Raw genomic sequence first — 12,510 nt, forward strand, 5'->3', positions numbered from 1 at the left:
TCACCATGACTCGGACACGTCCATTTCTACGCTTGCAATGGAGATGAAGTTTCCCTTTAGTAAAACTTTGATCACGTAAAGAAAGATTCTCTGAATTACTTCTTTGTCCATTTGCAAACTGGATTAATGGCTCAATGCTGGCCACCATAGATGACATATATTCAAGAGCAGAAGTTACCCTTTCTTCACAAAGATCCGCATGACACAACCAAAAGATGCTTGAAATCTGGCCTGCAACAGTAAAATAAAAGTGACTCAGAAACCCCAAAAAAATTGTTATACGAGTAACACTTAAATTTTAATAAATCTATAAGGCACGAGGCAATTAATATCAGACACCAAAAGTACTATTTATTCATTCAGAAATTTAGAAGGTTACAGTTTTCTGGTATGAGCTAAGAACAGGGGCAAAATAAACATAATGCTACAGCACAAAATTCCATTAGGAAACACTGACCCAGAAATTGGCAAGAAAAAAAAAATCAACATAAATTAGAAAAGAACAAGAAACAAGGAAATTATATATACCACAGCAACGAAGACTGCTTATCAGACCAGAAACTGATGACAACGATGCATATCTTAACATTTCATTTACCTGAAATCGAAAGAAGGAAAAAAAGTGGGTTAGACTGAGAAATTGATTAAACATATTTGATTTGCATTCAGCAATATCTTAAGTAAACAGAATCATAAGTAAATAGAATCCTAAAGACAGCCAAAAACAAAGGCATAGGTTTCCTTGAGTTTAGCCTGAACAAACATTCAGCAAAACATTGAGAAAGAAAGGAAAACAAAAGGACAATCTAAATCCATTTTATTTATATACGAATGCTTAAACAACTCTTGGGGTTCTAAGCACATATTGTCATTGTAGGATACTCTGGCAAATTTAAGTAGAGCTAATCAATAGGCATCAATCATACAGACATATTTATGTGCATTGACATCCAACCTTTTCAGCATAATTGATAATGAGAACTTAAACGGAGGGGCAAAACCTGTGAATGCTACTTACCGAGTCTATTGCAACACAAAAGCGATCTTTCCCTTGTCCTACAAGCCCTGCGAAAAAATAAATAACCAGAATTACATGCAGAAACTTTTCTTTTGAATTTTGGAGTTGGAATAGGCACCGAAAAATACCTGTTCCAAGTGAAATAACCGAAGAGAAAAGAGCATCTACATCCTTGACATTCCCAGAAATACCAGCTATGTCATCAGACAGATGGTGGGCCCTCCATCCGAGAGGATCCGAGTAACAATCAAGAATCCGGATCCTGCAATTGAGTCAATGATTGTTGAATACTATAGCGAAACGAAATCAAAACGTTACTTACTTGTTGCTCAACGAAGCAGTATCAAGTCCCTTGTTGCTCAACAAATCCAAGTAAAACGAGGGACTCCGGGAAAGCGCGACGAGGACGAGACCTCTGCAAATGAAAATGGAATAAAAATGGAATAGTCGCAAAACGGCGTAGTTTTGGAGGAGAGGAACAAACCGTGACTGAGATTTTGCGGCGGAGATATTGGTGGACTGTTGAGAGAGGAAGTGGGTGAAGACGTGGAAGCCGAGAGGGGAGGCCATGGTGTCTTTTATTGTTAGAGCCGGCGCGTGCTCGCCTTCCAAGGCTCCGTCTCGAACTGCTCTGCAAATCCATTCCGCCGCCATTCTTGGACTGAATTATCTTTACTGAAACCTTATCAAAATGATTCTTTGGATTCTGATAGCTGTCTGAAAAAGTTTGAGGGTTCTAGAACGTTTGGAATGAGACGAAATTTATCAGGAACGAAAGAGGGAAGGAGTGGGAGAGAGAATGAAATAGTATTTTAATTTCATTGAGTTATTTACTTGTGAGATGAAATTAAAACATGAATGTAATTAATTATTATTTTAATTACTAAAATATCCATAAAAAAGAATAAGTTACACATTTCGATCACTCTCAACATAATGTTTTTTATATGTTGATCTAGTTTTGTTTGTCGTTTTGATTGTCTCAGTTAATAAGTTATGTATAATCAACAACACACCAAATAGACTATTTCTATTCAGTGTATTGATTCTAATCATGTGGTTACATATTAATAATATAATACAGAGGTTACATGTGCGTTTGTGTATATTGTAATCTCGTCTTTACATAAACTCTCTTCTACCATGATTTATCAAAATCTAGTACTAGCATTTTCGGTGTATCTCAAACCGCAAATTGTAAAGGTTGAACAACAAAATTAAGACATCATACGTTTATACATTTTAGTAATAATATATTTAAATCAAGTAAGCAATTTTATAAATACAAAAAAAAAAAAAAGCTTCCACAAATAGTATATTATTAGCATATAAAAAGAAGCCTTTAAGAAAAAAAATATTGAAATTATTAGCATCTTAAACAAATTCCTCAATATTATTAGCATAATAAAATTAAAGAGGGTATTTTCGGAATAAAAGTCCATTCATGATTGTATTATTCCTAATCTCACATCCCCTCTTGGGTATTACAATTCAGGGTTATCAAGGTATCGATTCTTTATTAAGAGGTGGGACCCACACCTATTCCAATTTCATTATGTGTAAGTAAACGCTGGAATTCTCTTATGCCGAAATCATTCCCTCACTGTTTCAATTACATTCCATGTAAGTAAACGTGTTCTCAGATTTTTAATTACCTAAGAGCCAACTTAAACAACAAAAAAACTATTATACTCTTGATGTTGTTTGAGTGAGCTGCCGCACAAGAACGTGTTAGTTTGATATTGTTGTGACTTTAAAAAAAACTGTTGCTGTTGTACTGTAAAAATAATCAGCTGTGAATTAAAACAGTTTTGTGTTTGGTAAATATTAATTTTAAAAGTGCTGCGAATATACAATTTATTAATTTATAATATTTTTAGTGACCGTTGTTTTTTAAAAATAATATTGAGGTTAATTCTAAAAACCGCTGCCAATAACGTAACATGTAATTTAAAAAAAAAACCTAGTTTTACCACACCGCTCAATCAACCATTGAACTTAAACACCCTTTACAGTTAACCCCAACCCCGACACCCACAGATAATAACATAAATACACAGACTTACCCGTATTTATCCTAACCCTTGTGACTTAACAGATTCCCTCACCGTTTGCAGATTCTAGACGTCTCCATTTGTCGATCCAAACACACAAGAATACTTTTTGGCTCATGAACTCCTCCGCAACCGCCACCTCGCTCGCTCCGTTGCCAATCCGCCACCGCTTTTTCCGCAAACCCTCCTTCTCCTGCTCCATGCCTCGCCCTCCCAATCGGAACCGCCGAAACCGCCGACGAAACCCCAACACCCCCACCACCGTCCCCACCTCCAAGCCCGCCTTCTACACTTCTTCCGACCCCGAAAATCTCCAAGCCACCTTCGACCTCAACACCCTCTACTACTCCTCCCACTCCTACCTCCGCTACTTCCTCTCCTCCGCCTCCGACGCCGTCGAGGACCTCCAGACCCTCGTCTCCGTCGACGCTGACCGGAGAATCGTCGTCTCCTGCCGCCCCTCCACGCTGCGATTCGTCGGCAATTTCGCGGTGGCGACCTGCGCCGTTGTGCTGGGGTTTAGGGTTTTGGTTGGGCTGGTGAGGTTAGGGTTCGGGAGCGGGTCGGGTTATGGAAGAGAGAAGGTAGTGACGAGGAGGGATAGGAGTCTTGGCGGGAAAGAGGTTGTGGTGGCGAGGGTAGAGAGGCCCAGAGCAGAGGAGGTTAGTGTCACCAAGAAAAGGGAGAGTGTGTTTAAGAAGAATCGGGTTCGATTCGGAGAGAAGCTTCCCCAATGGTGGCCAACTACAACTTCCCAGCCAATTTTAGGGGTGGATAATGAGGAGCACCAGAGAGAAGCAAATAGATTAGTTAGAGGTTGCTTCCCAAACCCAATGTTAATATTGTTGTGTTACAAATTTCTTTGGTATATAATTCTTATTACAATCACGGGCTTTGTTTTTCTTGTAGGTAAAAAATTGCACATTTCTCTGAGTATCATAATGTTTCATGATTTCCATCATTAATTCCCAACTCATCCACTTGATTTCCAGCAATCACGGACAATAGAATGAGCGGGAAGGACATTATGGAGGATGATATAATTCATGTCAGTGCTTTTTATCTAGTTGATTGTTCACTTCTTTTCTATAATTTTTACATGGTTTTACAAAAGACCTTCTCTTTTATGGATTCATTATGTCTTCAGATCCAATTGTTATCGTAATTTCTAATTAGAGTTTGAACCTTAACTGATAATTCATCACACACTGTATACTTTGCCTGAGTGGGTGAGCAGTTACGTCAAATATGCAGGGTATATGGAGTTCGGGTCTCCTTTGATACTACAAATACACGGGATTCATTGTACCGTGTGTCTGTTGATTTTGTCTTAAATGTATGTGCCAGGTATGCTTCTGGGCACCATGAGTATCATTTACCATAGCTAATTCCCCTTTTTAGAAACAGTTTGCATTTTTAGTGTGTAACTTATCTAGTACTTTTGCAGGGCGCCGAGTCACTCTAATGGTGTTGAGATCGAGGGTGAAGATGCTCGGCAATTCATAGCTGGGCTTGCTGAGAATATTGGGCTTGAGAATGTTCGTGCTGGAAGAATTGTGTCTGCAGCTGTGGCTGCACGTACACGTTCATGTTTTTTGCAGGCCTGGGTAATTTTCCCAATTTTGCTATTTTTGCTGTGATCCTGTCATATACTAGTGGATGTACAGACACAATTTAAGTGCAACTTGTGTCATAGATAGTCACTTTGACATTGTATTCATCAAAAAGAAATTTGCTTAAGATTGTGTAGAAAACTAGGTGAGAGTACAATTGTTACATCAGAAAATAAATGGTTCAGAGAGACAGGAGTGAGCTGGACAAGTTCTTTGAGAGGATTGATTCGTTAAGTGATAGCCTTATGCTTTCAAGCATATGGCGGAGTGGAGATGGGAGATCTGTGGGAGAGTGAAGTTCTGAGCATCTTTATATTTATTTTTGCGAATTTATGGATTATACACGTCTACTATTTATAATGGACAAGCTGTTTTGGTCTTGGTTTCACAATTTTCCTGTTTCAAAGTTCGTATAGCTGTCTATTCTCATTTTCTTGCTCCTTCCTTTGTGTTTTCTGTGGACTTCTTTTCTGCTTCTTTGTATTTGCCTTTTGTATTGTTAATAGAGAAATTTTATTCACACAATGCTAAATGATAGATACACACCTCATGATTAATACACAACGTATTTACTTTTTTATTTTGACATTTTACTACAAACACAACCCCAAACATCCCAAATTATCCTCCTTTACAAGAGACCATAATTTTTCACTTAATATGTATAAATCTTTTTTCCTTTGGCTGAAATAAATTGTGAAGTATCTCTCGTGAGACTAGCTTTTTTCTAATACAAGAGAAGAAAAAAAAAAATTGATGGCCATATTACAGTAGATTGATCTCAGCATTTTTTCCTCAATGGCTCTATGTAAGAGATTCAGTAACTTGCATGGTGAAGTTGATAATGTTTTTAACTGTTGTTTTTTTTTCTTTAGAATGCGCTTGTTGGGTTGAACATGTTGATGTCAATACGAGATTACTGGTCATTGAGGACTTGACCAAGACAGTACGCGTATGCCAATTTTTCAATTTTATTTTTATTTTTTTACCACTACTGAATTAATAATGATAAAATTGGCAGCACATTAGAAGAGTTTTAGATGAGGAACTATGAAATAATGAAAATAAAATTATTTCTTTTGGTAATTTAACATACCCATTAAATATGATGTTGAGTGTATAAAACAAAGGGATGTGTAACTAGTATTTGGAGGTGTGTGAATAAAAATAATAGCTGTTTCTTGAAAAAAAAAAAAAAAAAAGGAAGGAAAGCAAAAACAAAAAATGCTTAACCGAAATTTAGATATGTTTTGCTGTTTTGAGAATTATAAATATAAAGGATCAATGTCAGGTGGGTTTATTTTAGTTATTAAATCGGAAGCATCACCGATCTAGTTAGATAAGCGAGGATAGGCAAGAGGAATCGTAGATGCATTGACAGTATCTCTTTCTGATGAATTTTCTCATCTCTTGGTAGAATGCCTTATTGCGTGTCTTAAGTTTTCCTTTTATTGTATCCTATTATCTCGATGAATTGTTTACATATATAACTGTGAATTTTGCCACTATATGTTTTATTCTTATTGATTGCAGGCTTTAGTAATGCAAGGTAAACATGCAGAAGCAGTGGTGGAATTGTCAAAGATATGCCTTGTTTGGCGGATTTTCCCTCCCGAGGAGTCTTCAGTATGTGCCTTATAATTCATAAAACAACTTTGCCACAACAGAACAACAATTTTTGACTCATAATACTAATAGCCTCTATTCCTGTTCCTATATTGTCTGAGAGCTATTTTTCATAGGCATTTGCTTTATAGTTTTTCATTTTGGTCTTCACTTGCTTTTTTTTGTTTTTTGTTTTTTTGTTTTCTTTACGGTGTTATTAAGAAGGGAAAATTTTAAGAATAGTACACGAACTATCGTCCATTGATAATTAAGGTTTCTCAGCTTTAGAAAATAACACATAGGTACATGAACTAATAAGTTAAGTCCAATTATCATCTGTCAGTTATTAACACCGCTAAGCTTATATAAATATTAATATTTGGAAGGGTAGTTTGGTAATCTCACTCTAATCTTTTGTGTCTCTCTCTCTCTCTCTCTCTCTCTCTCTCTTACCAAGTCTCTCTCTTACCATTTCTCTCTCTCATATATACCAGCAAGACCACAATTCTCTCCCTCATACCAGCATGAACAACGTCGTGCAAAACGAAACAGAAATTCTAGCCAAGGAAGCATATAATTATCCAGCCCAAAATCAACACCTAGTTGATCAATATGTCCCAAGTCAATCTCCCCAACAAAAAACATATTAAACAATATATTTCATGAACTCAGCAAACAAAATTTTAATAATGCAAAATCAAATATTTCAACAATTTAGATTGGAAACCAACTGGGTTGCAATTAACAAACCAAAAACCAAATGAGAGCAATGGAGATCCCAGAACACTCAGCTCCAAATCTCCTTTCCATGCTTTCTGCAATCCAAGCAGAAACATGCTCATCTTTTTCTATAAAAAAAAAATACAAAAAAAACAAACAAACAAACAAACCTTGTGCTCATCCTCGTACATGGAACTCCTAATCAAGCAATTTCACACCAAAATTTCATCAACAAATTACTGAATCAAGACACTTGCTAAATGATCCGACCATGATTTATCAATAAATACATGAATTTGGCATATGTAAGGCAATTGACTAATTGATCAATGAAGATCATCATTTCTTAGTCTCACTCTTAATCCTTCGTTGTTCCTACCTCCCCTGCTATGCCTTCACCTACAGCCCAGAAACCCAAAGAAACCATATATGCCATTCCTCCAAGCCAGGTCGCCATCAACTACACCAGCTTCTACGGCCAAGCCCAATGCCACAACCACGCCCCAGCCTACAAGCCATCAATCGCCAGAAGACTTACTCATCTGAACCTAAATTTTCTCTCTTCCTTCATTATTCTTTACTTCTTCTTCTCTCCCTCTTATTTCTGTGAAATTTTTTATCTTAGATCCATAGTTTCCCGACCCAGAAAACCAAACTGATATATCAATCTAAAAAATTAATTTTTCAAAAATGAAGAGACAACTTTACCCTTAAAAATATGCTAGTAAACATGTCAACTGACGGAGCTATGGACGGTATGTACTAAAAGTGGGTTCGGTTTGTTAGCTCATGTACATGTGTTATTTTTCAAAGTTGAGAAACTTTAATTATCAGTGACCCAAAGTTCGTGTACTGTTTTTAAAATTTTCCCTATTAAGAATATATTCTCTCCTTGTTTAATTTTTGTTTTACATTTTCTAGTTAAGAAATATAACTTCTGCTCAATCCCAGTATATAGTTTCTTCTTCTTTTCTTCAAACCGACATTGTGAGTCTGTTGCTATAGATATATAAAGACATAATATTTTTTTAATAACCTGGCTGGCCTCTAATCAATGTTCACATGCATCATGAGAAACTGACTTGCCTTCCTAACTTTGTTGTTACATTTGGTATAAGTTTCTTAATGATTGGTTTTTGCTGTGTAGCCTGAGATGGAGATGGTGGCTCGAGGCTTGGAGAAACACTTGAAAATGGATCAGAGGGAATTTCTTATGAGCATGCTTGTTGGCATTTGCAGCGAAGAGAGCCAGAAAAGAGCAGCAGAAGCGCTAGGTTTGGTGCGTTTGCTTAAATCTTTTGGCAAATTTTGCTATGCAAATTTGTAGTGACTTGTTATATTAGGTTGGTTTGAACTAAAAAATATAAGCTATACCAACTGGGCATAACAAGATATTCTGTTGGCCATTTAAGTATTGGATGATAGAACCCCATAATCAAATCAAGTATAGCAGCCAAATGGTGTTGTTCCTGACAATTCCACCCTTCTCTGTCAGACCAGAGAAAGTAAAACCCTTGTCTGGATTTCCGTTTTTTTATGCATAAACCATATGGTCTGATATTACAGAGTACTGACATGTTCCATAGCAAATGATGAAAGTCATTTTAAAGTATAATATGTCGCAGCTTGCAAGCATCAATTGGTTATTTGTCATTGATTTCTAATAGTGTTTCCCCTTTCTTTGCAGGTATCATCTTTCAAAGGTGTTGGTGATGAACAATGGCAATAGTCTAGTTAGGAAATAACCATCAAGGAAGCACATGTGCTGAATCAAATCTAATAACCATAAGGAAACACATTGGGTATTTACTATTGTGAATAAGCTCTAATATCAATTAAGAAATACATCAAATCTTATTTTTTCACACACGTATTATTGGAAGGTAAAAATACCCCCTAAACTTGGCTCTAGTTGTCAATTTACACCCTCAACTTGCAATTGTGGCAATTTACCTCAACTTGGTAAAAAGTGCCGATTTGCATCCCCTCTGTCAAATTGGACGGTTTTCCTTCAATTATCAATCATGTGCCATGCATGTGAGGGGTATCACTGTAATTTTATAATATTTTTTTGTTTTGTTTTAATGATAAAAATAATGAAACAGACCTTCAAGCAAAATGATCATTCCAGTTGCTGCTATTGAAATATTGCATTGGTTTATATTGAGTTTGGATTGTCACTGATTGTTCCTCGTATGAAAGAGATTCCCCTACTTGGTTTTCTTGATCATCGGGATCTTTGCAAGTTCGGAAGATGAAGCAAAACCAGCTAAACCATGACCAATGCCATCTGCTTGGGACATACGTTTAGGATGAGGTGTTTGCGTTGCATTCTAGAGTTTTTCTCTCGTTTTTACTTGAGATTTACAACCTGTGGTTGAGATCTGCATGTTATCAAGTTCGGTTCAGGAGAGCTAAAAGTTGATAGAGAAACATGCCAGAGTTGGAACCTTTCTAATGTTGAGAATCTTCTTTTTATGCACAAAGTTGAGAATTAGATCATAGTTTTTTATTGGATAAATAACTTATATGTTATAATCAGTCTATCGTAAATTAAACCTATTATGCTACTAAACAAACGTTAATTAAATGATTTAAATAACCCCTGAAATAATGCTGGAAATATAAGAAAGAAATGGTGATGCTATTTACACACCATATTATTTATGACATGAACGAATCAAAATAAAACTAGATCGTAAATAGACAAGGTACTTGATCTTATAATAAAATAGTGTGTGCGTGTTGAGTAAAAATAATAATAAAAGAAGCCAAAATATTATAAAAGTAGTCCAAAAGCTGAACTCCTATTGGTCACACAACATCACCATTGAAAAGAAAAATGGAGGAGGAAATATAAATAAATAAGCAAAGCCTCCATTACCTCCTACCTTGGTTTTCCAGAATTATACGTGTTCATCACGCGCCCCGCCTCTCTCAGGTTCTCTCTCTCTCTTCTCGAAAACCCTAGGAATAGGAAAATGAGGGCTATTAGATTCGTTATCTGCTCCATCTAACTCGCTCAGCTGATCGCAAATCTGTTACAGGTCCTCGCAAGATCCTCATCATCCAATCGAGTTCGTGTTCTTCAGATTTCGCTAAGGTAACTGTTGCCGCATGCTTCATATTCTTAATCGAATCCCTTTGAATTCTGTTCTCATTTTCTGCGTTTATTGTTTGCACTTTGCAGTAAGTCGGTCCGCGAAAATGGTTTCCTTCGAGATGAATGATCGGAAAAGTGAGTCTGAGTTGTATTTCTCATTTTGGATTCTTTAATTACTTTCTTCATTTATAATTATGCATCTTATTTATGAAGCATGTTTATTGATTCAGTAATAGTGTGACTGGAGTTGCTCTGCTTAACATTTGTATTAAGGTTGAGTCTACTGTGACTGTGCGGTGCTTAGATTTTGGTTCTGCTGACCAGTATGATAATTTCTTATGCCTTTTCCGAGTTCGTGCCACAGATCTAATGGCTATTGTGGTGAAAATGAGTAATATAAAAGAAGTAGGAACTTATTTTTGCTGTTTGTTTTTACTGCATTGCCCTGCCTCTTCTTAATTGATTGCCAGTTGAGCTGTATTTGAATATTTGGTATTCATGCAATTTTGAAATGGGACAGAGATTGGACTGGGATTGACTGGATTTGGCATATTTTTCTCATTCCTGGGAATGGTTTTCTTCTTCGACAAGGGATTACTTGCAATGGGAAATGTGAGTGCATTTTATATATACCCTTCTTGTTAACTCATTTGCTTTATGTATATTTATATTTTTCTTTTATTTATTATTGGACATGATGCGTGTTTAACACTTCTCATTTGTTAATCAGATCCTCTTCTTCTCAGGGGTGACTCTAACCATTGGATTCAAGTCCACGATGCAATTCTTCATGAAACGTCAAAATTTTAAGGTTTTTGATCTTAAACTTTTTTTCTAGATCTTTGTCCGTGTATTTCAATTTTTTTTTTCACCTTTTCTTTTTCTGCAACTATACAGGGGTCAATTTCTTTTGGTGTTGGATTCTTCTTTGTGCTCATAGGGTGGCCAATTGTGGGCATGCTTTTGGAGGCATATGGGTTCGTTGTACTCTTCAGGTCTGTGCAATTGTTACTTTGACCTACCTTTTTCATACTGTGCGTTTTAGATGTATGTTGCTGATGGAAAGTATGTTGTGCAGTGGCTTCTGGCCAACATTGGCAGTTTTTCTGCAGAAGATTCCTATTCTGGGATGGGTTTTCCAACAGCCATATGTTAGATCGGTATGTTCAGTATGTTGTTGTTCAGCTGCAAATACATTTTTGTTTGTGTGGTTTTTATATGGTGATGTACATCTAGGCTTGTCAAAAGAGTTGGTTTCGCCATCATAATATTCATGAAAGACCGAGTTTAAATAAAAAAAATGACAATGTTATAATCGGGATATTCTTTTAGAAGTTTGACAGGTAATGCAAACCTGAGACTTTACTAAACTAGATACTATTTTGTTCAAACTATATGACCATGATTATTTTCCTTCCCCTTCCCTTGTTACTGTCGCTGATAACTTGGCGCGCACACCCATAGTCTTATATGGATTTAAAACTGTTATTTTATTTCATTTTGTTCATGTAAATTGTCTATAGTATTAATATGCTTTGGTGTATGACTAGATGTTTTACCAAGTTAAATTGAAGTTTCTTAGGAGCAAATCTGAAAGTCTTTGGACATTATTTCATTTTTTTAAAACCCGATACAGGATATCGGTATTTATCTTGACTTCAAGTATTTGAATACGAGATGTCTCTGAAAGGGGTTTGGCTTTAGTAAGGCAATGATTAGATTGGTCTTTGACCTATCAATGATCAGATTGGTCCCCTTCCATCAACCAATTAGTGCTTGTTGGTTCTTATTAAACAAAAAATATTAAAAATTGAAAGTAAAAGCTATTGATTATCTGTGTGGCCACTGATTTTGTTGTTACCTTGGGTTTCTGGGTGTATTTTAAAATTGGTTTCAAAACTCTTAGTTGCCTTGGTTGCGGATAAACATTCACTTGGGTTAGGGAGACAAACTTGTCAAATTATCATGGAAGGAGGTGTCATGAACCTCCCTATTGCCTGAAATGCTTTAAATTCCTGTTGCGTGGAGTGACTGGAGTCTCTACCATTGAGGTACCTGCACATTATTAGTTTATGGCCTACGTCAAGGTGACTCGGTATTTAAAAATTAATGTCAAATAGAAGACTGAAACACATCTATTTGAAATTCTAAACTTTATTGTGCAAGGGTTTTTACTTTTTGGATGTTTTATATGAAGACTACAATGGTATACAAGAACCACACCATGATTAGCTTGGTAGCATTCACAATGCTGTGATTTTGTTGAATCATGAGAACAATTTTTAATTTTTAGACCCATACATAGTATCAACTGCTCCACAATAATTGGCTTCTGTTTATGCGGTTCTTGCATGATTGAGTAGAATGCAGTTTGAATCTCTTTGTCTCCTTAAGCTT

The 12,510-nt window shown here is 36.2% G+C and overlaps 3 protein-coding genes across 3 annotated transcripts in view; 2 read left to right on the forward strand and 1 right to left on the reverse strand.

Annotated features, from left to right (window-relative positions):
- LOC101297051 (elongator complex protein 5-like) overlaps positions 1-1,794 on the reverse strand; it is a 3,165-nt gene extending 1,371 nt beyond the window's left edge. Inside the window, exons 1-6 of the mRNA XM_004296682.1 lie at positions 1,503-1,794; positions 1,341-1,433; positions 1,147-1,280; positions 1,019-1,065; positions 529-598; positions 5-231 (exon numbers count right to left, since the gene is read on the reverse strand). Coding sequence (XP_004296730.1) covers positions 5-231; positions 529-598; positions 1,019-1,065; positions 1,147-1,280; positions 1,341-1,433; positions 1,503-1,672 — 741 coding nt within the window. The 5' untranslated portion in view covers positions 1,673-1,794. The remainder of the gene's footprint in view (positions 1-4; positions 232-528; positions 599-1,018; positions 1,066-1,146; positions 1,281-1,340; positions 1,434-1,502) is intronic.
- Positions 1,795-3,117: 1,323 nt separating this feature from the next.
- LOC101297340 lies at positions 3,118-8,876 on the forward strand. The gene is made up of 7 exons (XM_004296683.1): positions 3,118-3,888; positions 4,065-4,120; positions 4,310-4,419; positions 4,520-4,679; positions 6,219-6,311; positions 8,158-8,289; positions 8,698-8,876. The coding sequence occupies exons 1-7, from the start codon at positions 3,189-3,191 to the stop codon at positions 8,737-8,739; spliced, it is 1,293 nt and encodes a 430-aa protein (XP_004296731.1). The 5' UTR covers positions 3,118-3,188; the 3' UTR covers positions 8,740-8,876.
- Positions 8,877-9,899: 1,023 nt separating this feature from the next.
- LOC101297631 (vesicle transport protein GOT1A-like) overlaps positions 9,900-12,510 on the forward strand; it is a 3,162-nt gene continuing 551 nt past the window's right edge. The window contains exons 1-7 of the mRNA XM_004296684.1: positions 9,900-9,951; positions 10,058-10,113; positions 10,201-10,248; positions 10,634-10,725; positions 10,844-10,924; positions 11,011-11,108; positions 11,192-11,272. Of these exons, the coding sequence (XP_004296732.1) occupies positions 10,218-10,248; positions 10,634-10,725; positions 10,844-10,924; positions 11,011-11,108; positions 11,192-11,272 (383 nt within the window). The 5' untranslated portion in view covers positions 9,900-9,951; positions 10,058-10,113; positions 10,201-10,217. The remainder of the gene's footprint in view (positions 9,952-10,057; positions 10,114-10,200; positions 10,249-10,633; positions 10,726-10,843; positions 10,925-11,010; positions 11,109-11,191; positions 11,273-12,510) is intronic.

Source organism: Fragaria vesca, linkage group LG4, assembly GCF_000184155.1.
Source record: "Fragaria vesca subsp. vesca linkage group LG4, FraVesHawaii_1.0, whole genome shotgun sequence".
In the NCBI taxonomy this organism is placed as follows: Eukaryota; Viridiplantae; Streptophyta; class Magnoliopsida; order Rosales; family Rosaceae; genus Fragaria; species Fragaria vesca.